The following is a 27996-nucleotide window of genomic DNA, read 5'->3' as shown; positions in this document are numbered from 1 at the left end:
ACCTCCTTGGTAAGCAGGTAATTCAACTTCCAACATCCCCTGTCTCTAGCTGGGCTACCATATTGACCACTGAAAGAAAATCTCAGAGAAGTGCTCAGAGCACAGATTCATAAAGGAGGAACACAGAAAAATTCAGGCTGGATGGGAGCTTGTGTTCTTGCTTCCTTGCCCTGCACAATCCTTCTCCAGAAGCCCTTTCAGCTGGGCAGCCAGGCGGTTGTGTGGGCAAACTGCCAGCCCTGGGGCTCCCTACCCCCCAGGGGCCTCTTCTGTTACCTTGGACTGACAGTGGTCTATGTTGTCCTGGAGGAGGCAGGCTCTGTGACCAGAGGGCTTTGGTGGCTATCAGTGACCATGGACAATGTGACCTGATGTCTGTGTCCCACAGTAAGGGGTATCTATCCACATCCGGCCAATTCTGGCTGAAGAGAGGATGATGTTGCCCTTCTGCCTCTATCGTAGAATTGGGTTGAACCTTGACTTCTTTCTGGAAAGTTAAACCCCCTCTACCCCTTGGCCAATGTCTGGTGAGTCCCCACAACAAATCTAGATCATCACCCCACAGGTAGTTTTCCTTAGGTCAAGGCCAACATTTCTTGTCTTGGGTGGCAGATTCCAGTGCCCTCCTTGTTCAGCTGGAGAAATTGAGGCCAGAGAGGGAAGGGCTTGAGGTCACTCCTAGTCGGGGACACAGCTGAGGCTGGAACCGGCGGATTCCTGCTCTGCGGGCTGAGAACTGTATCAGACCAGAAGCAGCAGAAAGACGGACCCAGGAGACCAGGAGCTCAGCTTAGCCCAGCCACGAACTCTCTGGGGACCTACATCACTCTTCTCTCTCTGGGCCTCAGTTTCCCCACCTGTAAAATGAGGAAGTTGGGCCAATCACAGGTTTTCAAACTTCTAAATTTTTTTGAGTGGCAGAATTATGTATACCATCAAAGCCAATATATAAACCAGAAAGAAGGGGAGCTGTCTGGTTGGAATGAGGGGAGCGGGGAGGGCCCTCCTGTTTAGCTTTCCCCCATTCTATAGACCACACTTTGAAAGCCACAGGCAGGTTTATCTCCTGGGTTCTTCTCGCTCTAGCTTTCTATCACTATAATGTTCTTCCCCTTTGGAAGTTATACCTTATCATGGGCCCTTACAAACAGAATCCAACAGAAGGCAAGTTATCATCTAAAAGGAGTCATTTCAGACACTGTTGTTCTGAGAAGGCAAATAGAAAAACGGCACCATGTCCCATTGGAATCTTTCGGCGATCGAGTTTCATTTTCTGGTAAAAAATATAGAAATAGTGGTTGTTCTTGGGGGGACTTGTGGTTTGGTTCTGGACCTCCCCATGGAGCCAAGTGGTGTCCCTGAGGGCAAGGAGGGCAGAAACCTCTGCTCAGAACCATTCTGAGCTCATCCGCAAGTTTTTGATCTCCAGTTCCAACTGTTTGGCCTGGACCTCGCGCTGGGTCAGCAATTCCCGGAGTCTTCGGATCTCCTCCTGTTGCCGATAGAACATCTGTAGCAGCTGGGAGAGCACAGAACAGAGGGGAAGGTCATACAGGTGTCCTGGGATTTGAGGGAGCAGGACACCAACCGAAGAGATAAAACATTGTCCCTTTTGGACTCAGAAAGGTGGAGATGATTGACGTGGCTGAGGTCTACGGGGGCAGTCATTGCATAGATCTTTTACAAAAACCTAATTCACCTAATAAATGAAATTCAAAAAGACTTGATGTTCAAGACATATTTTTTTGTCTCCTGAGGTTTCCCCGTGGGATGGCGGAAAGGATAATTTGGTTCTGACGTCTGAAGATTGGAGTTTTTGCCGCTATTAAACTGTGTGACTTCAGGCAAGTTAGTTACCCTCTCTGAGCTTGACTATCCTCCTCTGCGAAACGGGGGTGAGAAAACTAACTTCAGTATTAACACAGTGACAGCTGCCATAGAGAATGGTACTAGGTGTTGGGCACTCGCCCTAAGTAAGATGATTCCACTGGATGCTCATACGACCCTGTGAGGGTCACAGTAATAGTGCCCCCACTTTACCGCTATGGAAACTGAAGTAAGAGAGACTCGGTCCTTGGGGACAATGGCCTACAGTTTGTGCTCGGGAGAACCAGGATTAGAATGCCTCTGTGAGATGCCAGCCCTTTGGTTTGTAGCCACTGCCTACCGACTCCCAGGGCTGCTGAGAGGATTCCCTCAGGTGGTGCATCAGAGCGCCCCCCATGGCACCTGACGCCCAGCACGTCAGAACTGGAAGGGATTTTAATACCCACCAAGCCAAACCCTCTTCACTGTACAGATGGCTCTCCACCGTCTGTATGTAAACCCACCATCTGGGCACACAGATGGCGCTCACTGCTTGCTTGTTGAGTGAATTAACAAATTGAATTAAGTAGCTAGGCCAGGCCACACAGCTGGTTATTTTTCTCAGGCCTCATTTCTTTACCGCCCCCCCCATGCCCCCCTCCCACCTCCCCCCCACCCCCCCAGGCACATCCCACCCCCATTCACACCTCGTTCTCCGTCTTTGGTGGGGGGCATTCAAAGATGTCAAAGCCGTTTGTGAGCCAGGCTTTCTTCTCCTCCAGCCTGTGGTCTGCTGCCCACCTTGGCGACCTCTCCTCCAGCAGAGAGAAGGGCCTCTGGCCGTCTTCTGCAACCGGCCTTTCTGTTGGGCCCAAGAGGTGGGGCGAGGCGGGGGCCATGGGGTTGGAGAGCGATCTTTCTGGGGGCAGGGGCCGAGGGCTCGGCAGCTCGGAGCCGGGCCTGAGGGACACCAGCACTGGCTCTGGGAGGGAAGCAGAGGGCTGTGTGAGGACTGAGAGCCCATATGCACACGGCCATGGGGCGCACTGACACAAGTGGGCATGCAGAGACACGCGGGCCCCCACAAAAGGTGCGGGAGACTTGGCCACGTGCAGACAGGCAGAGACCCATGGACCGCGACAATCAGCGTCCCACGCACGTGACTGTCTAAGGAAGCCTGGTTTGTAGGAGCAGCTTCGGGCGTGGGCTGGGGCTGCCCCAGACACCAAGAGCTCCTCCAGTGAAGCTGAGTCCTTGCTCTGTAGGGACAACACCACCCACATATGTAGGGGTGCACTCGGCCATCTTCCAGTTTGTGAATTCCCCCAACGTCCCTGGGAAGCAGGGGAGGCAGGCATCATGGAGCAGGGTGAGGAAACAGGCCCAGAGAGGAGTGAGACTGTCTAAGGGTTACACAGAGGAGTTTTGGGGGGGTAGAAGGGGAGGGAGACCCCAATCACAGAGGCAGCAGCTGGGGTGGGGGTGGGGAGCACCCACGACCTTCCCCTGGGCTGGCCCTTATGCTGACAGGACAGGGAGGGCGAGTCAGGGCAGGCAGAGGGGGCTGGTGCCTAGAGGGTCTCTTGAGTAATCGAGGTGGGGGCAGGAAGATGGGCAAGCGTGTCCAGCTGAGACTATCTGGTCACCCTGCACAGCCTGGAGTTTAAAGTAGTTTTCCATGGCGCAAAAACCCCTTGATTTGGAGGGAGCGTTCTGAGACACCAGGAACAAGCCCCTCCCTTCTTGGACCCCATGTGACCATGACAGCCACTGGGAACTGTCAAGGACCAGTCCTCTGGGGTTTCAGGAGAATACAGATACCGTCCAAACCCCTCTCAGCTACCCAGGTGACAGGACACTCCATTTCCCGCCGCAGTGGCCCAAGGCCTCTTCTCTGCTTCCTCACCTTTATTCATCCCACTGAGCCACTCCCTGGCTGTGAGAGAGGGCTGGGCCCCTGCCGTGGGTGGGTAGATGTCCTCCTGGTAGGATTCCGACTGTGGGAGAAGTCAGGACAGTGAGAACTGGGGTGGTAGGGGAGGCCACCCAGGGGAGGGCCCATAGAGAGCTGGGGGTCCAGGCCCTCCCCAAGCCTGTAAGTTGAGAAAAATCAAGGCCCAACGAGTAAAAGGTAATGCCCAAAGTCACACAGCAACTGAAGGGCAGAAGTGAGGCAAGAATCAGGATTCCTAGCTCCCCGCGATGCCTCAGGGACCACAAGAACGGCCTCCACTGGAGGGCAGTGCTCATCAGCCGTGTGTGGCTGCTTCAGGCACACGGCTCCAGGCCCCAGGGTTAGCCTCCTCTGGGAAGGGTTCCCCGCCTCCCTTGCAGCTACCCGCACCACCCTTACCCGCCGGGGCACAATCATGGATATGGGCTCGATGAGGCTTTTGGTTGTAATCAGCTTGTAGAAGCGGAAGATCTCACAGGTGGACACATCAAGACCTCTCTTTGGCATGACACCTGCAGGAAGACGGTCAACAAGGGTGAAGCAGTTCCAGCTGGGCTGGGGCCACGGGGACCCACTGTGAGGGGCAAAGCCAGCCTGCACATCTGGATGTGAATAGAGACCGCCCTTCACCCACCGCCCTTCCCTTCAACAAACTGTTCATAAGCAAACACCTCCGCCGGGCCAGGCCCTGTGCTGGGGAAGTGGGGTTAAAATCATCAGACCCTGCCCCACTGTGAAGGATTTAAACGGTTTTAGCTCAACTTCTGCAGGCAGTGTGCTCTGCCCCAGGCCCTCCATTGCCATCCTCACAGCTCGTGAACCTGGTGCTCTTAATAGAGCTTGTCCAACTTTCTTCTGATTACAGTTAGCGTGGTATAGCTCTCTCCATCCCTGTCCTTGCAATCTAGCTGTGCACCTTTACATTTTGCTGGGTTTCTTGTAGACAACATATGAGTATAGTTACATCTTGGTTTATTTTTTATCCCCAATACACTGAAAACGTAGGGGCTCCCTTAGGTCAGTCTCTCCCATCTCTGTGCTACTATTTAACTGCTTAACCTTGGCCTGGAACACCTTCATTCTCTCCCCATTCTGGGCTCTGCCTCCTCTTTCCGTTCCTCAAATGTTGCCTCCTTCAGGAAGCCTCTCAAGAGAGCTTCCTGCACACCCAATGAGAGCTCCCATCGAGTCAGATTGTTGGCCCACTGTCTCCCCTCCCGACCGTGGGCCCCTCCAGGGCAGGACCCGAATCTGACTCATCCCTGTCTCCCCAGGTCCCAAGTGGCCTCGGTGCCCCACACTCACCGATCCCCTTCTGTGGGTAATAGGAGCGGTATTCGGTCAGGTAGTTCAGGTAAGGTTTGTTGGTGCTCACCTCATAGTAACGGATGTTCCCGTCCCCCTGAGGATGAGGAGGGTATGGTTCAGAGCCGGTTCCCATCAGCCCCCCACCAGGCCCCCACTGCCATGTACCAGAAACCTGGCGTTCATAGTAGGTGAAGAGTTGGCAAAGCCACCTCACACAAGAGAACACCAGGGAACTGTCACCAAGCCAGTAGGAGAGTCCTCATTTTAATGCTCAACGCCCCCAACCATGACCCAAGCCCACCCTGTGCCTCCGAGACAGAAGCTCTGGGAGCACAGCCGGAACCCCACCCCGTCCCAGAGCTGTGCTCAGCGGTCAGAGTGCCGCGTCCTGAGACCACCGCGTGGACCTTAACTCTAGGGGCATTCCTGGTTGTCGCTGTCGTAATGACTGGACAGGGCAGAAGCACGGGAATGCTGCTGTTGGCGCGGATGGGTAGGGGTCACGGCTGCCAAATGCAGAGGATAGTCCTACCCGATGAAGACCTGTTCTGCCTCAAATTTAAAGGTGCCCCTGATGAGAAACAGCAACGGGTCCCTCCTCACTTGGACACTTGGACCCGGAGGTGGGGAGGGAGGCACCAGTTCAGGGTGTCTATCCAAAGCCCTGGACCCAGGTGTGCTTAGGGGCCTGGAAGATGAGAGAAGGGTGCTGGGCCCACCACAGGGGGAGAGTGTCCAGTGACTCTTGCCTGTCCCTGCCCCTGCCTTACACCCCAGGGGCCCCAGGCTGCTGTCTGGCCACCAGTGGGGCTAGGCTTAGGGTCGTTCTGCCTCCTGCCTCACGATTCCACGAGGCTGCCTTCCTCCCATGTCAGACTGACCTTCCCCACCACGTAGAGCATGTTGGTGTCCGCATCATAGAAGGGAAACAGCACACCCGAAGAGCCATCCAGGTCCTCCTCCGTGAGAGGCACAGAAAGGTCATCCTGCAAGGAAAGGGAGACCAGGGTGGCCTGCAGACCTGCAGGGTGGTCACTCAGGGGGGTCCTCAGCGGGGCTCTCTGAGCTACAAATTCATTCCTGCCGTGAAGCTCTGGACGTGTGTATGCGTGTGCACACGTGAGAGAGGGCGAGAGGGGGAGAGAGAGAGAGAGAGAGCACTACCTTTTATTTTACCAGCATGTTGCCCTTAACAAATCACTTCTCACACAGCCCTCTGCTGCCTATTCTGTTGTTTATTCTAATAGACGAAAAAGGAAATTCAGAGAGAAGGAAGTGATCTGCCCAGACTTTGAAACTCCGGCCAAGTATTCCACCGGATCAATACTGCTTGGCCTGGTGCTCACCCCACCCCCGCCCCTGCCTTGAACATGCAGCGCCTCCTGCCCACATGCTTCATAATCATTCCAAGCCCTTGCTCCAGCTGCTCCTTCTGTCCAGAAGGCCCTCTCCTCCCTTCCACCCAATCTTGGTCCCAGACATGGCCATGTGTCCTCTTCTCTGTCCTGACCAGTCTCCTTCTATGAATGACAAGATGCCCAAGGCCTGGGCTCATGCCATCAGGCTCTTGGCATCTTGGCATCTGTTATTCATCAGTAAATTCAATGAGTGGATGAGGAATGAATGAATGAATGAATGAATGAAGCTAGGACTCAGCTGAGGAGTGATGGTGAGGAGTGTTGGTGGCGTTTGGAGACTCACCTGGTTCCACAGGGCCATCTGCCGGTTATTCCATCGGGAAGTGCCTGTGGACAGCAGCTTCTTCAGGTTCCCCAAAAATAGCACTTTGTTGGCCCGGTGCCCCTTGTAGCTGGCTTCCTGGAGGGACACGTGTGGTCAGGGACTCCCTCACCTTCGCTTATGCTGCTGCTCCCCTCAGAAAGCCTTCATCTCTCACCCCAACTCTGCCCGGAGGATATTTCCAGAGTTATTTTTCTGAGCTATGGCAAGAAGCAAACGTTGGCCCAGTTCTATGCTCTTGTTGAAAGATCACGGAGCACCCACTATATGCAAAGCATGGGGCTGGGTGGCTATTGTCACCTGGGTCCTCTCATTTAATCCTCTGAGAGGAAGGACCAACAGCCCATTGCTGCAGATGAGGGAACAGGCCTGGATGCCTGAAAGTGCTTGCCTAAGGCCACAGAGTGGGTCAGCAGTGGCACCCTGAGGTCTCCAATCCCATGTCTCGCTCCTGACGGAGCTGAGGCATACTGACAAGCTTTGGCATTAGACCACGTTCAGATCCCAGCTTTCAATGTGAGCAAGTCTCTTAGCCTCTCTTCTGCCTCAGTTTTCCCATCTGAAAAATGGGAATGACACATCTTTACCTCGGTTCTTGCAAAATGGGGAGCGTTCTGAAAAATGGGGATAACATGTGTGAAGGCTTGGCCACTTATGATCTACCCTGTTCTAAGAAGCCCCCACCGTCTCCACTCCACGCCCTGCTCCTCTGACCCCGAGCCAGACTCCAGCCTAGTACTGACCTGCAGGACCTCCCCTGCTCGGGGGTCGAGAACCCGAATCTTGCGGTCTTTACAGGTGGTGGCCAGCAGGCTGCCGTTGGTGTTGAAGGACATAGAGAGGATCACATCTTGGTGACAGTCAATTGTCTTCACAGGGCTCATGATTACAGGCTCCTTTGTATCCAGGTTCCAGACCATCACCTGCATGGCAGAGAGCCGCCTCTGAGCACAGTGGCCGCCCTGCCCCTGGCCCCCACAGTCACACGCCGGCCAGGCTGCCGTGAAACACAGTATCCCCGGGGGGAAGCCACAGATGGCAGTCTGGCCGAGCGGCCTCAGGTGGGAGGGTGGATCTACGGCCGAAGCTGCCGTGTGGTAGGAGGGGAAAGCCGGGAGTCAGGCTGGCTGGCAGTGAAAAAAAGAAAAAGACACCATCTGCCTTGGAGCAATGAAACATCCATGCTGGGAGGACCCCGGGGGACCAGCTAGCCCAGGGGGGTTCCAACAACAGTTTTTACCTCACACAGGCGAAGAGGGCCGCCATGTTTGGTTGCCCAGACTGTGCACTGTGCAGCTCCAGGGCGACCCGTTCCCATAATCCCTTATGTGAACAGTGCCCCCGGCATTGTGTACAGAGGAACCTGCACAACCCCAGGCAGCAGCCCTGCAGACACACCCTACACAGACATTTAGCGCCGCCCTCGCCTCCACTCCCATTTCATCCATCACAGGGGCCCCGGAGGTGCCTCAGGAAAGCCCTACAGGGTTGTGAAGGGAAGAGTTTAAAGGCCACGGCTATGGTCACACCAACCCCGTGTGTGTGCAGATTGAGAAGCGGAGGCCCAGAGAAGACTTCCCCGGCTCACACCGCAAGTCAGAGGTGAGTCGGTAAGGAATCTGTTTCCCACATCATGGATTTTCCCAGTTCTCAGGGTCCCGCCCATCCCCTCCAGGCAGACTGATGGGTTGAATAGTGTCCTCTCCAAACTTGTGTCCACCTGGAACCTCAGAATATGACCTTATGTGGACATAATGTCTTTGCTTATGTAATTAGTTACAATGAGGTCATACTGGATTTGAGAGGGCCCTAAATCCAATGACTGGTGTCCTTATAAGAAGAGGAGAGGACACGGAGGCACACAGAAAAGAAGGCCGTGGCCCTGGCCGGATAGCCTGGCTGGTCAGAGAGTCGTCCCAATAGGCCAAGGTCGAGGGCTTGATCCTGGGTCAGGGCACATACAAGAAACAATCGATGTTTCTCTCTCTCTCAAATCAAATAAATAAACCAATAAATAAAACAATTTAAAAAAAAGAAGCCATGTGACAACCAAGGCAGGTTGGAGTGATGCAGCCACAAGGAGCTCGAAGAATCTCAGGAGGATTCTCGCCTAGAGCCTTTGGGGCAGCATGGCCCTCATAACATCTTGATTTAGGGTTTCTAGTCTTCAGGGCTGTGTGAGAACAAATTTCTGTTGTCTTAAGCCATTCAGTTTGGTCCTTTGTCAGGGCAGCCCCAGGAAGCTCACACGCAGACCCACCTTGTAGTCGTAGCCAGCGCTGAAGAGGATGTTGGCAGCCGTGGGGTGCCACTCCACCAGGCCCACGCGGCGGGAGTGGCCCACCAGCTCCTTCCTGAAGGCTGTGAGGTTCCTTGAGAGCAGCTGCTTGGGGATGTTCCAGATCTTAATCTGCCAAGGGTTACATGGCCCAGGGGAGTGTTAGCCAGGGCCACCGTGGCACCCCCGTCACTCTAAGAGCAGCGAGGAGTCCTCTCTGTATCTGCCTCTTGCTCAGTAGAGGGCCAGCAGCGGCACCTCAGAGGGACAGGGGCTTTGCCAAGGTCCTCCAGCCCAAGTAGGGGCTGGTGCTGACCAGAGTTGGGTCCAGGCCTCCCAACGTGCCCTCTGGTAATCTCTGCCACCCTAATGACCTGAGGCAGTGGGTAGGAAGGAGGGCCACAGGCCTGACTCCCGGCTGGGTAGCAGAGCAGGTCTGCTTCCCAGCAGAGAGTATCCCCCAATGTCCAGTGGTGTCTCCCTACTCCTTGTCCCAGAGGCCCAGGGTGGAGCCTTGAATGGCAGGAGGAAGGGTTTGTGCCGAATCCTCAGGGCACTAGGGAGCCAGCCCAACACAATGTCTGGAGCAGGACAGGGCAGGCCCCTTTGCAGGGGCCCCTTTTACGTTCCTCAGCATCCCCTTTATGGAAACCAACACAGGTCCTCTTAGAATTTCCCACCTGCTTGTCCTGATCAGCTGGTGTGTTTCCTTTGAGCAGGCAATGAAGGTTCTACAATACGTTCTATTTCCCCTTTTTGCCTTGGCTGCCAGGCAGCTCTGAGCTAAACCTAGGGCTCAGTAGCTGCAACCCTCCATTGCCAGGGTTTCTAGTATTATTTCCTCACTTCCCCCACCTGTGGCTGTTGCATTTTAGGGAACTGGCATAGCTCAGTGGAAATAGACCGGGTTCTGAAATCAGACTTCAATTTGAAGTCTGGCCCTGCCTGTACAAACTGTGCAACACTGGGCAAATAGCCGCGCCTCTCAGAGCCTTAGCTTCCACATCAGAAAAGTGCCCTACCTTGTGGGGTGGCCAGAAAGGGGAGACTGAGTGAGATGATGATGTGTCATGAGGTCAGGCACACAGTGGGCTCACAGCAAATAATAACCAGGACTTTTATTCTTATTTGAACCACCTGATCATATCTGTACCTTTTGTTTTAAGCCATACCCACTGTGTTTTAGAAGTGGCATAGGATAAATTATAAATAAGTAATACTGAACATCGTGGGGGCGGGGATGAGGTCCCTGGTATAAAACAGGAGCTCCGCAAAGTTGGTGGGGCTGAGGCTTTTGGGAAGGTTTTGCTGTCCACATTCACACAGGGCTCCCATGCCTGTCCTTTTAAAATTTGCTTCCCTACTGTCTGTGAGATGAAGTGGCACGGTATTTTCTGGACACAGTAAAAATGCCCCTCATAGCATTTTATAGCTCCCCTAAAAGGTGGGCAAGGTGGGCGTTCCCACTGGAGTACGAATCTCATTGGATCTGTCACTAAGCGGTTGGGAACTGCTATGCCCATTTTATGGGTGGGGGAACTGAGGCCCATAGAGAGGAGGGGTCATGCCCCAAGGTGCGCAGCGGCCAGAATCTAAATGACACCCGCCCCCTCCCAGGCCACCTCACATCATGAAGGATGAAGGACTCAGGAGCGTCAGAAGGAGCTGAGTACAGACACTGCTCCAGCTCCCTCTCTGCCCCAACCCACTCCTTTTGGTCAACGGAGCAGCTTTATGTGCGGACACTCACTGTGGCATCTTCAGAAGCAGAGGCGATTTCAAAGTCATCAAAAGGGTTCCACTTGATGTCTAAGATGTTCCCTCTGTGTCCGCAGACCTTCGGGTAGTGGGGGTCCAACTTTCCCGTCTGCAAAACAACGCCCAGGAGGGGTGGGGAGGAGAGAGGATTAATTCCACTTTACCATATGACTCGGTCCCTCAGTCAGTCGGTCATCCCCGAGTAGACAGGCGAACATAAGAGGCAGAACTGGGGGTGAGTCTAGGACTTACTACCATTCCCTGCATGATCCTTGGCGAGTCACGTCACTTCCCTGAGCCTCAGTGTCTTCCCCAGGAAAGTGAAGGCAATGAGAGGTATTTCCCAGGATTGGGGTGAGGGTCACAGGACATGAGGTGTGGAAAGGGCCTAGCGCAGTGCCTATCACACGGTCGGTGTTCGATAAAAGGGCATTTCCTTTCATACACCACTGGTGGGGGGACAAAAATGGGGCAGCCACTTTGGAAAACAGTCTGGCAGGCAGATCCTCACAAGTTAAACATAGTTAGCATATGACCCTGTAATTTCACATCTAGGTATATCACCAAGAGAAAGGAAAACATAGGTCTACAAGAAAACTTGTACACCAATGTTCACAGAGGCATTATCCAAAATCACCAAAAGGCAGAGACCACCCAAACGTCCATCAGCAGAGGAATGGACACACAAAGTGTAGTATGTTCATACAATGGGATGTTACTCATTCAAAAAGAGAATGAGGTGCTGATGTTCGCTACAACATGGATGAACGTGGAAAACATTGTGCTGAGTGAAATTAGTCAGACATCAAAAACCACAAAATATTGTGATTCCACTTAGATGACACACCAGACGTGGTTTCATTGCTTGAGCAAATTAACACATCCCCTGGTAGCTGGTATTCAGAACCCAGACTAATGAATGATATGACAAATTCAGAGCAGGCAAAGCCATAGAGACTGAAGGCAGATTAGCGGCTTGGGGGAGGGGGCGACAGGGAGCGACTGCTGAGGAGGGTGGGGTGTCTTTTGGGGGAGATGAAATTACTTGGAAGTTAGATAGTGGCGATGGTTGCACGACCATGGAATATACCAAAACCCACTGACTCGTACACTTGAAAATGGTGAATTTTATGGTATGTGAATGACATTTCCCTCCCCTTCTCTCCTTTCCCCCACCTGCGAAGGAGGACACACAGGTCCCACAGCCCTTGCCACGTAGCCCCAAAGCTGAAATCTCCAACTACAGTGACAGACGGGGAGGTTTCCTGGGCCATGGGCCAGCCACATGGGTTCAGGAACAAAACCCTGGAGGTGGCAGGAGCCAGCACACTCGTTTTGCACATCGCACCGCTTGGTCCCGGCAGGACACGGGGCAGGCCGGGCTCTCCACCCGCGCAGGCAGGCTCCGCGGCATCCGCCATCCGGCCCAGGCTCTGGAGCCCACCCTCCAAATGCTCCCCCGAACCCTCTTACATCTAAGAAAAAGGGGCAGCTGAGAAGGAAACTGGCCAACATCCCCTCACTCAGGAAGTCTTTAGGAGGAACGTAGGGGACAGGCTCTCGGCAAGGGGCTGGGTGAGCACAAGACCCCGCAGCCCCTTGCCGAGTGCCTCGCAGACCTCGCAGAATCAGCAGGCTCAGAATTTTAAAAAAGGAACATTTAAGAACAGAGTGAACTCGGGGAATACGGACCCCCTCGCCTCCCCAGCTCTGCAGAGACCACTGCACTTCTGTGGGACATCCTGAGACTGTGCCCAATCGAGACTGAGCAAAGACAATGCGACAGCCTCTGACCTTGCTCAGCAAGGCTGGGGAGAGGACGGCTGCTATGAGAACAGACACAGACAGGGCTTTCCTGGAACCACCTCGCACAAACGGGGAGGCAGGCAGCTGAGCCCCGGGTTTGCGGGGGCTTCGTGTGTGCATCATAGTCGGTCTGCAAACAGAGGCGGTGGTCCTGGGCTCCCCCTCAGAAACAGGCTGCCTGACACAGCTCTCGCTCCTCAAAAAGGGGTATTCGACACCTCCCTCTAGACTGCGTCCCTTACAGGAGGGGAAACTTTACGAAGGACGTTATGTGACAAATTGGAAAACGAACAGTAGATTAAAATACTGTTGCAATGGGAAGTTGATTACGTACTGTGGTTATGTTCTTAGAGAATATTCTTATTTTTAGGAAACACTCAAGTATTGAGGAGTAAAAGGCACAGGTGAATGTAATTTACCCTCAAAGAATTCAGAAAAAATATACCCTCACATACACATTCAGTGAGAGAGTGAAATGAAAGGATTTGGACATGTGCTGTTTGAGAATGATATGTAAGGAGGCGGGCAAAAGTTCCGTTTCTTTCAGATGGTCTGCCTTCTCCATGGCTGAAAAAGTTGGGTCCCTGAACAGGGAAGAGAGTGCAGACTTCCTGCCCCTGGCAGCAGGGGCAGCACCCAGAGCCCGGGCCCTGGCGGGGAACCCTGTACCCGCGGGCCCTGGCTCAGGCCTGCACGGGACCGGGGCCCAGCGTGGACCCCTCGCCCAGGCTCCGGGCCTTCTGCACACCGTCATCTGGTGAGCTTTCCAAAACCGAAACTGGATCATGTCAAATTTTGCAAGCCTCTTTTTCCCTGTCTATAAATGTGAATAATCATCTTTTCCTTGCAGGATTGTTACGGTGTAAAATGAGATATTGTGCATGAAAAGCCAAACAGGGGTGTCCTATATAGTGATAGTGCTCAAATAAGAGCAGTTGCTATTGTATGCATCCGTGTATGTGTGCATGCCCGTACATGTGTATGTTGAAACCGAGGAAAAAAAAAAACTGGAGGGAAACGCACCAAAATGTTGTTGGTGGTTTTCTCTAGATGGTGAGATAAATGGGTGGTTTTTATCATCTATGTCTTTTTTTTTAATTTTTTTAAATTTTTACCTGAGGACATATTTTCATTGCTTTCAGAGAGAGAGGAAGGGAGAGAGGGACAGAGAGAGAGAGAGAGAGAGAGAGAGAGAGAGAGAGCCACACACACACACACACACACCAGTTGGTCACCTTCTTATACACATCCCAATCAGGGATGAAACCCTCAAACTCGGGTGTGTGCCCTGACCGGGAATCGAACCCACGGCTCTTTGGTCTATGGGATGCTGCTCCAACCAACTGAGCCACACCATCCAGGACTATCATCTATGTCTTTAAAACTTTTTCCCCAAACTTCCTATAAAAACTGTAAATTTTGCAATACAAAATTATATAAGAGAAAACTCCAAAGTTTCTGTAAAGACAGGTCCTTTCTGGATTCGCCAAAAGTTTGTTATAAAATTGCAGAACTTGAAGGGCTCTGTGAAACCAGGAACGGTAAACCCAGCACAGCTCTCGCGCCTGCCCGGGGGGCAGGCACCACCAGTGCTTCACTGCACTCTCTCCCTGGCCACCGTGGAATTCCACACCCAGGCACTTGCCCAGGGTCATGTGGGCAGGGTCACGCCCAGGGCTCCTGCTGCCAAGTGGGAGTCTGCGGTGTCCTTGCTGGGTTGAGGGAGAGCCCCAGCCCTCTCTGAGTCAGTGTCCTGCCCTCTGTCCTGCACACAGCCTTTCCCTTCCCTTGGATCATTTCCGGGGTCAAAGGGCATGAGCAGTGCTGGAGGGGCTGTGGCACACCCAGTTGCTCCAGGGCCTTTATCTCCACACTCGGGCCCAGCGCTGTGCTTCAGTTTCTGTCCTGCAGGTGCCGCGGAAGAGCTGACTGTAGGCTGCCCTTGGCTGGCAGCAGGCAAACCCCCCAGGAGCCCCACACAGACCCTCAGCTCCCAAGCCAGCTGTGGCTCTGAAGGGCAGCTCCTCAGGGCGGAGCTTGGGCCAGTGCTCCTCCCAGGCCTCTCAGAGCACAGGACCCAGGCGGCTTGGCCCTCCCCTGAGGCCAGCAAGCTGCTCCGAGCCTAAAAGGGTTTTGTGCTGAGGACCCACATTAACAGACATTAGCCAGTCTGAAGGACTGTGGACTGAGCTGCTAAAAGCCCTGTCGGGGCAGGGATATTTACAATCAGGAGGCCATTGCTGCCCTTCTGCCTCTTAGGCCAACAGTCAGCCAGGAACAGGCCTCTGATCGACCGGGGATGCAGGCTCTAAAGCAGGGGAGATACAACGGCTTTCTGCACGAGCCGTGGAGAGCCTGGCAGGGGCGTAGGGGCCGCTGCTCAGCTTGCAGGGACCCCACCTCCAGGTCTCCGCTGGCTGCTCCAGCGGCAGATGGAGCGCACAGGGGTGTAGGACCCCAGAGGGCAGAGCCAGGCAGATGGGGGACATTCCAGGGGCAGCCCTCGGCTTTCTGGATGGCAGAGCCGTGAGGCCCCTGGCATGAGCCCTCCCACAATAAGGTCACAGTCATGGCCTCCAGGGACCCTCCCAGCAGCCCAGAGCGGACATGGGCGGGCAGGCAGAGGCAGTTTGCACGGTGTGAGAAAAGGTTAGGTGGGCCCGCTGACTCTGGCTTCCTGCGTTTGAATCCCTGCTACAGCACTCACCACTGTGTGACCTTGGGCAAGTGACCTCAGCTCTCCGGGCCTTAGCTTTCTCATTTACAAAAAGGCAATGATAGGAGGACCTCAAGGTGGTCCTCAAAGTGGGTATGAGGATTAAATGAGTTAATACACATAAAGTGCTTAAGAGAGTGGCTGGTAAATTTGCCAGTATAAATTCATTGGAGCTAATCACAACCATCCAGGTTTATGGCTGTTCAGAAGGTCTCCGGGGTCCTGAGATGTAATCAGAGTGAGGCTAAACTGTTCTGAAGAAGGACTCCCATCACTTCCTGCCTAACCGATGGGCATTTGCTCCCGGGATACCTCATTGCATAAATTGATGCCTGGATCATGTTCCAGCTGGTGAACTCAAGCGCATTCTCACCAGGAACACGTTTGCAAATATAAAGGAACTACAACTTAGAGAGTCGTTTATGTGCCAGGCCCTGTGCAAGGGGCTCTGCTCCTATTATTTGATTTACTTTTCAATCAACCCAGGAAGTAGCATGAGAATCCTCATTTATAAAGCAGAAGCTGAGGGTCCGAGGGGTTGACTTTCATGTGCTAAGGACCACAGAGCTGGTCCACGGCCAAGCCACAGAACTCGTAATGTTTTCTCTCATTGCCTGGTCTGCCTCTTGCGATCCTCATGCCATTCTTACTCTCATTAGCACCTTACAGGCCTTTCACTGAGGACCTACTATGTGCCAGGCCCCACACTGCGTGCAGATGGTGGCAGAAGATGAGTGACTCATGGTCCCTGCCTTCCAGGAGCTGCCAGTCTGTGGAGGGCGTCATGTAGTATACGCAGGGCTTGGCGAGAGAGGTGGAGAAAAGGCCCAGGGGATCAATCAGAGAAGGCTCCCTGGAGAAGGAGGCCTTTGAACTAGGCCTTAAAGAGAGGGAGCCTTTGACCAGGGCAGGGTGGAGGACAGGTAGTTTAAGTCAAAAAGGCTGGGTCGGAGGTAGGAGTTAAGTGGGAAGGATCCTGAAGCACAGAGCGGAGAAGAAAGACTGAAAAATGGGATGGGAGAGAAGGCCACTGAAGAGGAGTCAGGCTGTGGACATGGAGACAGTCACCCTGCACAGGACCTTAAGGAGAGATGACCGTGTGGACAGATGACTTTGACCTGATTAGAGAGGGTAAGACTTGGGGCAGGGGGTGCTGCCCAGAGGAGAAAGCTGAGCAGAGGGAAGGATGATAGGAGTGTCCCCTGATCCTGGGAACATACCTGCTGCTGTAGCGCAAAGCATGTCCCCATAAGGATTTAGGGCAAAGCCCTCCCCTTACGAGAACACAGATGAGCACGAAGATGGTTCACCGTGGAATTCCACACCCAGGGCTGGAGATGGTGAACCGCAGAGGATACCCGGGAGCCCCATTTCATCGCATCCAGAGAGGCGGAACGCACTTCCGACCCAGGGGGTTTATTCCACTTTCAGACCATATTTACTGTGAGAAAACACTTCTTACTTTGAGCCTGGTGTGGCTTCCCTGTGGCCCCTCCCACTCCTCTCACTTTCTGCTTCTGGTCCCAGCTCTGTCCTTTGGGACCCCATAGACACCATTTCCACCCCCTCTCAGGACAGCTCCTGGGAAATTTGAAGGTAGAGGACCCATTCCTTGAGTAGGTTCTTTTCCAGGCTTAATAGATCCACAGAATGGAAAGGGACTAAAACAAAACAAAACAAACAAGACACAAAAAATGGACTAGCCCACTGCCTGCTCTTGCCTTCATTCCTCTCCATTCTCCACACCTCACAGTAAAGCCCACTCTTCTCCATTTCTAGAGATGGGCCTGCTTGCTGCAAGCTGGGCCCCAGCGTCAGGGGCCCAACCTGGCATGTCCCTAGGCCTTCCCCCTGGGCCCTGTTCCCTGAGAGCAGCCCTCCGTTGCCAAGGCTGCGGGCGCCTCCCTCCGTGGGCTCACCCTGGGTCACAGCACGCAAAAGGAAGGGCCCAGACTGCAGAGTCACTCTCCCTGGGACACCTGACACCGCCTTGGGCAGCCTAGCCCTTTCGAGAAACATTTCCGGGACATTATGGTAAGGCTAGGCACCTTCAAAGGCAGACACTCCATGACATACCTAACTAATTTCCTCCTCCCTTCCTTTGTTTTAGGTTTTATTTATTTATTTTTAGAGAGAGGGGAAGGGAGGGAAAAAGGGAGGAAAACTTCGATCCCCGCACTTCCCCAACTGGGAGACCTGGCCTGCAACGCAGGCATATGCCCTGACTGGGAATTGAATCTGGGACCTTCTGGTTCACAGGCTGGCGCTCAGTCCACTGAGCCACACCAACCAGGGTGCACGCAGCCCTCTTTATTGGCACTTCTCTGCCTGAATGGGACATCATTTCTGGTAACCAACAAGGAGCCAATGTCTGGGCCACATCTGGGTCCTCACCTTACTGCTCAGGGTCCTTGGGGAATTTGTCTTCCCTGAGCCTCAGCATCCTCATCTGCACAATGGGGCAATACTCCCTACAAAACGAGCTAATGATGGCATCAGCGTCAGCACTGTCCTGCCTGTCCAGGGTACGTGCTGGGCGACGGGACAAGCACCTGTGCCCTTTCCCTCTCTCGGCCTCTCATTCCTGCTCCGTCACCCTGGATGTGCTTACTTCAGAAAATAGCAACCAAATGCAATGCGGGGGCCATTCTGGACCCGGATTCAAGCACAGTGAGGCATTTATGAGGCAACGAGGGATGTTTCACCTGAAGTGGAAACCAGGCAACATGGGAGTTGGTGTCAGTACTGTGATCCCAGGCTTGTGGTCAAGTCAGGAAATTTATTTATTTTCTAGAATTGTGTACCGAGGTTTGTAGGGATACCATGACAAAAAGTCCAGGATTTGCTTTTAAGTACTTCGGGGCGGGGGGCGATAAGAAAAGTGGATGAAGCAAGAGTGGCAGTCTTGAAAATTCTCGAATCTAGATATAGAAAAGTTTATTATATTGTTTTTAACCTACTTTTTGAGAGACTTTAAAAAAAAATCCTCATCTGAGGATATTCATTCATTTTAGAGAGAGATGAAGGGGATGGGGCGGGGGGGGAGAGAGAAACATCAATTGGTTGCCTTCCGTAAGTGTCCCGACCGGGGACTGAACCTACAGCTTTTGGTGTATGGGATGAAGCTTCTAATCAACTGAGCCACCTGGCCAGGGCCTTAATCTACTTCAGTGTCTGAAACATTTTCATCATTATAAAAAAGAACTAGATGACCGTCTAGCTACTGAAATGTAGTTTGCAAACCAGCAGCATTGGCACCACCTGGAAGAAGAGATGCCAGAATAGCAAGCAGATAAAAACACAAGGTGTCCAGGAATATTTGAATTTCAGGTAAACAACAAATATTATTTTTCGTGTAAGATATCCCATATACTATTTTACTCACACTGAGAAATTCTTCATGAAAATAGCTTGGCAGTTTCTTATAAAACTAAACGTGTTTTATGACCTAGTCCCTGCCCTCTGGGCATTTAGCCCACAGCAATGGAGACAGACTTATGTTCACACGAAAACCTGTAGGCAAATGTTTATAGCAGCTGGATTCATAACAGCCCCAAACTGGAAGCAATCCAGACGGCCTTCAGCGGGTGAATGGTTAAACAAACAGGGGTGCATTCACACCGCGGAATATTACTCAGCAAAAAAAAAAAGAACGAGCTACTGCTACACGCAGCAACTCGGATGGATCTTTTATGCCGAATGAAAAACATCACGCCCAAAAGGTTATATACCATATGGTTCCATTCATACCACATTCTTAAAATGGCGAAAGTACAGAAATGGAGAACAGGTGAGTGGTTGCCAAGAGTAAAGATGAGAGTGGGAGCGAGGGAAGTGGCCGGCTTTACAAGGATGACACGGAGATCTTTGTGACGCTGCTGGCAACGTTCTGTGTCTTTTTTTAAATCCTCACCGAGGAGATATGTGTATATATATATATATATACACACACTTTTTTTTAATGATTTATGAGAGAGAGGAAGTGGGGAGAGAAAGACATCAATTGCTTGCCTCCCATATGAGCCCCGACGGGGGATCAAACCCACAACCTACGTATGTGCCCTGACCGGGGATGGAACCTACACTACAACTTTTTGGTGTACCTATGAGAGGACGCTCCAACCATCTGAGCCACCCAGCCAGAGCAACATTCTGTATCTTGATTGTACTGATGTAAATATCCTGGCTGTGATATTGTTCTCCAGTCTTGCAAGATATTACTATTGGGGAAAACTGGGTGCAGGGTACACAGAAATCTGTGTTATTTCTTACCATTGCATGTGAATCTACAGTGATCTCAAAACAAAAAAGTTTAATTAAAAAGAGAAATAAGCAAGAAGAAGTTATTTGGCGTTTATGTGAGATTCAGACTTCAGGAGTCTCCTGCATTTTATCTGGCCACTCTGGAGCTCGTTGGAAGGCAGACTCTCTGGCTCCTTCAGATCTACTGGATCAGAACTTGTGCTGTGACACTCAGGTATGAGATCTGACTAGTGGCTTCCAGCTCCTGATGTCCCGGGACTCCTAGGAGCCTGTGATAGCAGCAGTGAACATGTGTCCTCAAGCTACTTATGGTACTACTTCAAAAAGTCCAAAGGAAATTAATTGCACATTATACCTGAGATCAGGCTGCACAGGACAACTGAATTTCAACCCCCCCCCGGGGGCCTTTCCTCTGGACACGGAACAGAGTGGGACTCCTGTGCTGGCCTACAGGGCCTGCGCAGCCCCGGCCCCGCCCCCCTCTCTGACCACGTCCCGCTGCTCTAGCCCACACGACAACCCACCGGTCTGTTTCTCAAACACCACCCCCGCCCCCACCTCAGGGCCTCTGCACTTGCTATTCATGGATCTGCGTGCTCCACCTCTGCTCTTTGCCCGGCTGTCACCTCCCCAGAAAGGCCTTCTCGGATCCGATCTACGCGAGGGCCCCTTGCCCCACCCAGGTCACATTCCATCGCATCAAACCAATTTATTTTCTTAATACCAGCTGTTAGTACCTATGTATACTGAACATTTCATGGGAGTTTGAAACCGTGACAGCTCTGAAAAAGTCTGAGTAATAAGAGTCAGGAAAGCACATTAATATGTAATTAATTAAAAACGCACTTTGTTTGATGGACAGAATCTTTTAAAAGCATCTAGAACTCGGAAGAAAAAATTAGCCAAACAGGCCATTTCGAGGGGTCCTGCCTGCTCTGACCTTCAACACCTATCCCTCCCCAGCTTGAAAAATTTCATCTCTTTAGAGTGTAGTTCACACGTGTCCTCCTGGCCTTCAAGGTCCTTCTCACCTGGCTCTCGGCCGCTTCCCCAAGGTACATCCCTTCCTCCCCTGAACAGGGCGAACCTCTGTTCTGTTCCCTGAACAGTCCGTGCATAGTCCCACCTCCATGCCTTTGCCCTTGGCCAATTATGCCTCCCCTATTTATTTGGATGAACAATTACTGGGTAATTTATTCAATCGATGAAAATTTACAAGCACCCATTGTGTTCCCACAATGTGATATATGGATGAACAATAGACCTGCTATTCCAAGTATAGCAGGTACTAGCAGAACACCAAAGGCTCCAAGTCAAAGCACTCAGAGCCTGGTGTCCTAAGGGGTCGGGGGACAGGCTCTGGAATAGGTCCTAAATAGGAGAATGGTGTAGAAATTTGGCAGAGAGAGAAAAAGAGGCTATTCATGAACCTGGTACATATTTCCATTTGTTGGGTCATGAATACTGGTCTCTCAGAAATGCCCTCTCTCTAAGTCTTGCTTGTTTTTTCCCGGACGTTCATCCTGTTTTTCCTACTGCAAATGTTTACCTTTTCTAAGCATTCCTGGGATGGAAAAATGCAACTGATTTTTGTATTCTGATTTTCATATCCAACAACCTTCCAAATACTCTTATTTTTTAAATAATACTTTGACTTATGTTCTGTGTTTCTCTGTAGTCAATCACATCTATAAATAATAGTGGTTTTATTTCTTTTTCTATATGAAACTGCCATTTGTGGGGTCAAAAATTGTTAAATATCAGCAAATGCTGTTCAAACTCTATGGTTTGAACTCTACTGTTAACATCTGCTCTCAGGACAAGCCCGTTCTTCCCATTCACTTACTGTTTTCCTCTCCTACTGTAGATTTTGGCTTAAGGTTTGTTTTCTTTTCAGAGGGAGGGAAAGCGGCTTTGGAGATTTCTTGGATGTTGTGTGAGCCCGGCAATGCATTAAAAATTATATTTTATTACCCTGACCAGGTTGCTCAGATGGTTGGAGCATCGTCCTGTATACGAAAGAGGTTGCAGATTCGATCCCTGGTCAGGGCTCATACCTAGGTTGCAGGTTTGACTCCAGGTCGGGGCTTGTACAAGAGGCAGCCAACCTCTGTTTCTCTCTCTTCTCTCTCACTCTCTCAATGTTTCTCTCTCTCTCTCTTCCTCCCTCTCCTCTCTCCCTTCCCTTTCCTTTCTCACTAAAATCAATAAACATATCCTTGGGTGAAGATGAAAAATAATTATATTTTACTCAGGAGTGAATTATTTTGCAGCGGGGTGGAGGGGAAATCCCAGGAATAGCTAGGCAACTGCTGACATCCCAGGAGAGGTATATTTCTCCCAATTAGGGAACCAAGGCTGACAGAAGTGAAATGACTTATTCGAGGTCACACGGCTAGTAATAGGCAGGTCTAGGACTTGAACCCATGCATGGTAGCAGAAAGCCAGGCTCTTTCTACTTTCCCTCTGTCCTGAGCTGCCTCCTGAGGTCTGTTTGGGCCTGGGGCTCACCAGGCAGCCTTACCTGGTGCAGGGGGATGACGAGGAAGGCCCCCCCACCAGCGCACTCAGTCACGACTGCGATGAAGTGGGGGTTCACGGCGCAGAAGTGATTGTCGTGGACGCTCTGGGTGATGGGCACTGAGTCGTAGCAGTTCTCCTTGCTGGCTGGTTTGCCAAAGACGTGGCGGAACTTGGAGCTGCGGTACTGGGGGTGCCATGACATCTGCAGGGGACAAACAGGACAGAAGGAGTGTGAGGCCCCCTGCCTTGACCGTGGGACACACAGGGGTCTCACCTTGAGCACATATGACAGCACAGCCACGAAAGTGACATGCCATGAAGGTCAACCAAGTGAACAGGCTGTAATTGTGGCTACTTCTATGACCTGGTGAGATGCTGTATAATTCATTGCTGACTTGTCTGCTTTTCATCCCTTCAGTGTGAACATAAGAAAGCAGAAAGACCATAGAGGGACCTCACCACATTCCCAATCCACCGTCTCACCAGACACACTAGCCTCCCTGCCCCCCCCCCACCCCGCCAAGCGGGTAACATCGTGTCCTCTGGAGCCAGCCCGCTTGGGCCCCACTTCCAGCTTTGCCTCTTGCCAGCTGGCCAGGCAAGTGGCTCAACATTGGAAGCTCCCGTTTTCTCATCTGTAAAATGGGGACAACGAAAGCATCCCTCTCACAGACTTGTCATGAGGATGAAATTCAATGATACGCATAGAGCCCTTGATCCACAGTAATAGTTACGACCACTATCATCATCCAGGCATCTTGAGCTGTCCTCGCTTCTCATCCAGCCTCGTATTTGTTCACTCAGTATTTACTGAGCACCGCCATGTGACCGGGCCCTGTGCCAGGCACTGGGGCTTTGGAAAGAGTAAGCCCGAGCCCAGCCTTACAGGAGCAGAGAGTCCTGGGAGTGAGGCCCCTGGGGGTGTCTGGGCCACTGGGACCCAGGGGGTTTTAGGTAATAATGGAGGTTTGTACACATGGCAGTCAGGGAGGGCTTACCAGAGGAAGTGACACGTGAGCTGTGATTTGAAGGGCAAGTAAGTCAGCCATGTTGGCAGGACAACGGCGAGTAGGTGGGGGGTGTCCCAGGCAGATGGAACAGTTTGAGAAAAGGCCATGAGATAGAAGATAATATGGAATGTTTGGGGAAATACATGTAGTTTGGTAAGATTAACAAGGAGATATTAAAACAACAACAACAACAACATGCACACGGGTGTGAACATAAAAGATGGGCGATGGGAGTAAGGATACCAGCTGGAGGCGAGGAGGGCCAGCTCATGAGTGGCCAGTGAGAGGGTCTGGGCCTCGTGTGTGGCCACACCCATGATACTGTGTGGCCTCCCCGCAGCCTTGCTGCTGCTAAGGTCAAACCCCTTGTTCCCAATCTCAATGACCCTTCCAGAGCCCCCCATCTATGGAGGCTAGAGGGATCTTCTGGACACCGAGCCGGGTGGACGGCTTACCATCCCGACCCCCACCTTCTATCACCCTTCATTGTTGCCCTACAGGTTCAAGGCCAAACTCAGCCTGTCATTCAAGGCCTTCTGGTTGGGTCCCACCCCATATTCCAAGATTGCTTTTTTCTTGCTCATCTTCTAAAGGGTACCTTCCAGATGAAGACCACCGCCCAGCTTCCCCTGTGTCTGCTCATGCATTTCCAGTCCCCTGGGCCCTTCGCCCTTGCCTTTCCCTCCACTCGGCTTGCCCTCCCCAGCCACCGATCGCCTGCGCCCATCTCCACAAGCCCACACCCTCCCATCGCCAGCTCCCGAGCCCCCAGAGTCCTCCTCAACGCCTTAATAGCAGAGATCTTGCTCCTCTCTGTCCCCCACAGCTGTCCCTCCTCCCTGCCTTTAGGTCCCTGAGGCCGTCTGCCCCGATTTGGAGTTTGGTGTCAGGTCTCGTCTTCTCTACCGGCTTGAGGGCCCCTCACAGAAAGCCAGGGACTCTGCTCCAGGGGGCCCAGCTCAGTGCGTTGCCCACCCCAGGCCCTAAGACCCGGGGAAGACAAGAGTGGCCGGACACCCATGGGGTTGGGACAGAGAAAGCATTGGCCCAGCCTGGGCAGCTGACTCCAAAGGCTCTTCTCTGTGCTCAGTTCAAAAGGCACATGAGTAGACTGTTAACCTCAGAAAGTCATGGTGACCAAAGGCCTGACCTGTGCATGAGCCGCGCCCTTACAGGCAGCCCACCCGCCTCACAGGGACAGGTCTGTCCTGGGGAGCCCAGCCGTTTCCACTCTCCTTTTGGGAACTTTGCCCAAAGCCCTTGCTGCATTGGCTGTAGGAAGCAGCACAGAATTAGGGACTGACTAATTCATGCCTGTCTGATGCCAGAAAGGAGGTAAGAGGCCTTACAGAAAGAGAGAGAACACAAGACAGAAGGGAATGGAAAAGCCATGGGGAGGAAATGGGGAGAGAGAGGGAAATGCAGGAACAAGCGAGATCGCCTGAAATGCGGGGGAGTTCAGCTCCCAAATGGGTGTCGCCAGGTGCCCCACAGAGAGGAGATAGGCCTCAGATTTGTGTCTGAGCTTCCTAGCAGCCAATTCGACAAGGGAAACAGAATCAGAAAGGGATCTGGTCAGTGTGTGTAAGATAAAAGCCACCACCTGCTAAGCGGCAGCACAGCTTTTCTCCCCCTGGGAGTCCTCTTAGAAAGGAACAGCAGGCACAAAGGCCTCCCTAGGGTCTTGTCAAATAAATGGCAACTGAGGAGCTGCCTTAGGCCTGGGCTGGGGTGGGGAAGTAGGGAGAAGTCAGCAGGCTCAGCCCCAGGCCCCGCACCCCACCTCACTCCGAGCAGCGGCGGAGTGGGAAGGGCCTGTCTATGGCCAGTAGCGATGCTCACCAGGCAGTCCATCACTTACCACGCATCCCAGCCTCCTCGCCGTTTGGCAGCTACGGTTCAGCCATGGGCAGCAGTGATGTGTGCCACTTCCAGGCTAAAGCACAGATGACCTGCCTGTGACCCTCCCTCCTGAACGCTTGTCTTTGGTGCAAAAGATGAGAAGGCCACAAGTTCTAGATGGCACAGCTACCATCATCCTGGTTTCCCCCAAGAAACTGTATGGAACCGAACGTCTTCCCCCAGTGACTCGTGCTGGACATGGAGCATGACAGAAAGAAACTTACAGAGCGAACCCCTGGGATGGGGGGTTATTTGTCACAGAGCATGGACTTCCCATCCCGCCTCACACAGTACCCCGTGCGGGCCCCACCAATGGTAGTAGGCAAACAGGCGCCTGTGCTTGGTGTGACCAGAACACAGGAAGCCTGCAGGGAAGAGCTGGGCGAGGGGCAGGGCCCAGGTCGCCGGCAGGAACCACGCTGAAGAACGGGAGCTACTGCATGGCTTAAAGCAAGAAGGTGAGGAGACCAGGTTGCACTCTCAGGTGCCTTTCCCTGACTACTGAGAGGAAAAACGGGTGGGCTAGATGAGGGGCCATGGTCACCTGGGCTGAAATAGGGCAGAGGGGGTGGAGAGGAGAAAGCATGTACGCGAGGTGCCAAGGACGGGGACCAACCAGCCGTGGCACCTGAGTGCCCATGGGGGGCTGTGGGGCCAGGGGGCAGGTCATGGCTGCCGAAATCAACATGATCGGCTGATCGTCAACAGCCCTGGCCCCTCTGGCCACTCCCAGGGCTCTCCCTTGACAGCCTGGGCCTTGGCTCCACACCTGCGGGAAAGCTCTCTGCCCAGGGTCAGGGTCAGGGTCAGGGGGCCTCAAGGGGCCTGGGCAACAACTCTTCTTGAGCTCACAGTCCCCTCTATGGAAGTAACAACGCAGAGTTTTGGGGGCGGCTGCTATGTGACAGGTGCCATTCCATGTGTTTCCCCCGTATGCACTGAACAGGTAGGTGCTACCTGGCTTCCCATTACAGGTGCAGGGGCCGAGGCAGAGAAGTGAAAAGCAAGCCCTCACCTCCAGGTCACGTGACTGTAAGGAGCAGAGCTGGGCACTGAACCCAGCTGTCTCTGCAGCCTCAAGCTCCAGGTTGCTGGAGTTCATGGCCAAGATGACAGACACCCTGGATCCCCCCTCAGCCCATGACAATTATCACCCCCACATTACCAAAAAGGAAAACGAGGCTCAGGAAAGTAAGTGGACGCCCTCCAGAAAGGGGGCTGTTGGCCTCCACTGATGAAGCCAGCTGGCCTCGGAGCAGCACGAAGGTCCGTGAGCTTCTGCCCCCTGCCCGACTGCTTTCCCCACCCCACCCCACCCCTTCCACCACCTTATCTTTACTGCCAAGGTTCTTCCAGACCTATTACCACAGAGGGAAACTTATAGAACTGGGGGATGGAGCAGCAGCAAGCCAGGCAGGCCCCCTCTCCCTTTGCCTGTGATACGGGAGCGTGCACGTGTATACGCTGGTGAAGTCTGTGTGACCGTGCGTGCAGCAAGGGTTAGCTGCAGGGTGGCCATACGTGCAAGTCTGTGCATAAGCGCTGCATCCACCAGGGTGTTCATATGTGCCCACATACTCCGGTGTTGTGCACGCATGGGTGCATCTGTTTGGATGTTTAATCGCGTCTCTGCATGCATGTGTGTATCAGTGCTTTCATGAGTTTAAGGACTCAGCAATTCCGAGGACAGGAGTTTTATTTTCCCCACAAGCAGGCGCTTGCTGGAAATGCGGACTGTCGCCGCGGGCCCTCAGTACTGGGAGGCCTCGCCCACAGACTGGGCTGCCCTATCCTGCCCGGTCCCACCTGGCTGGGCCCACATCAAAGCCTCAGTGGGCCTTCTCAGGTGTGGCACAAAGCAGGGGTGACATCAGGTCTGTCCTATGCATGCTTAGTGGCCCTGATGCCAAAGGATTAGGCTCTGTGGGCTGGGAATTCCCTGCCCCCCAAGTGGATGTAGCTCTCTCTGGGTTTAACATCCAATTGACTTGGGTTCTTAATGCCTGACGCGAAATGCCTGACTGCCTGTCCCATCCCTTACGACTCTCCTGGGAACAGTTGTCTCTACTCAGTGCAGAGGAAGTGACTTGATCAAGATCACTTAAGGAGGAACAACAGTGGGAAGCAAAAGCCAAATCCTGTCCAGAGGATCCTCTCCCTGCCACAGGCTCCTCTCTGACAGGTGACAGAGAGACAGACAGACACAGAAACTTTCCCGCCTCCCTCCAAAGGCTTGTCTTCCCAGCCCAGCCCTCACACACTGCAGGACAAGGGTTAGCTGCAGGGTGGCAGTAAGGAAACCCGCACTGGGTGTGGTACAAGCCAGCATGATAAATTACTCATTAATTGCATTCCTCCAGGCCTCAGGGAAAGAATGAAAGCACCTGATTTCATCGAGAAGCGTCCAGGATTGGTAGATGCCTCACGCTGCCGCCTACTATTGTCTCTTTCTGTTTGTGGTTCCACGTCTAACGTTTGGAGTTTTAGTTTATTTTTTTCCTCTTAAAACCTGACCTTGTGGTCAGTGAACTAGCCCCACACGTGCCTCACGAGAGTCCGAACACCACGCTTATGCTGGCCGCAGGTAACAGAGGGAGATTAGAACTACCATTTTCCTAGTTTTGAAAAATTAAAAAAAAAAATTACTGTAAGAGTGCAGAACGCTCTATTTGAAGGTGCTCTCCAAAGGCCAATAATTAACAACGTAAACACCTAGTTATGGGCGGGTCCCTCACCCTGAGGCTAATCCTTGACAGACTATCATCCATCATAGAATTTACCCTGATCCTGGCCTTGGCCCAAACTTGACTAGGAAAGCCCCTTTCTACTTATCCTGAATCCTTACCAGGGCCTCGGATCCATGTACCAGGCGGTGGGATTCTGGATCAGGAAGCCACGGCCGCCCTGCTGTCAACCAAGGGCTCTGCACCGG

The 27996-nt window shown here is 52.8% G+C and overlaps 1 protein-coding gene across 1 annotated transcript; it reads right to left on the bottom strand.

The window, feature by feature from the left end:
• Positions 1–21: 21 nt before the first annotated feature.
• Positions 22–27994, bottom strand: CORO2A (coronin 2A). The gene is made up of 12 exons (XM_054584950.1): positions 27910–27994; positions 22154–22354; positions 10837–10953; positions 9069–9218; positions 7552–7731; positions 6770–6886; positions 5950–6054; positions 5066–5162; positions 4160–4272; positions 3713–3803; positions 2514–2788; positions 22–1519 (listed from the first exon to the last, which is right to left on the bottom strand). The coding sequence occupies exons 2-12, from the start codon at positions 22352–22354 to the stop codon at positions 1388–1390; spliced, it is 1578 nt and encodes a 525-aa protein (XP_054440925.1). The 5' UTR covers positions 27910–27994; the 3' UTR covers positions 22–1387.
• Between the last annotated feature and the right edge of the window lie 2 nt (positions 27995–27996).

Source organism: Pteronotus mesoamericanus, unplaced genomic scaffold (genome assembly GCF_021234165.1).
Source record: "Pteronotus mesoamericanus isolate MK-2021 breed Mesoamerican mustached bat unplaced genomic scaffold, CSHL_Meso_final contig_78, whole genome shotgun sequence".
Classification (NCBI taxonomy): domain Eukaryota; kingdom Metazoa; phylum Chordata; class Mammalia; order Chiroptera; family Mormoopidae; genus Pteronotus; species Pteronotus mesoamericanus.
The sequence above is the reverse complement of the archived record's forward strand: the minus strand, read 5'-3'. Positions and strand labels throughout refer to the sequence as shown.

Coding starts and splice junctions, on each gene's coding strand:
- CORO2A (XM_054584950.1), bottom strand. CDS start 22,354: ATGTCATGGCACCCCCAGTACCGCAGCTCCAAGTTCCGCCACGTCTTT. Junction 9,219..10,836: donor CTGCTTCTGAAGATGCCACA/GTGAGTGTCCGC, acceptor AACCCTTGGCAG/ATTAAGATCTGGAACATCCC. Junction 6,055..6,769: donor AGATGGCCCTGTGGAACCAG/GTGAGTCTCCAA, acceptor CTTTCCTTGCAG/GATGACCTTTCTGTGCCTCT.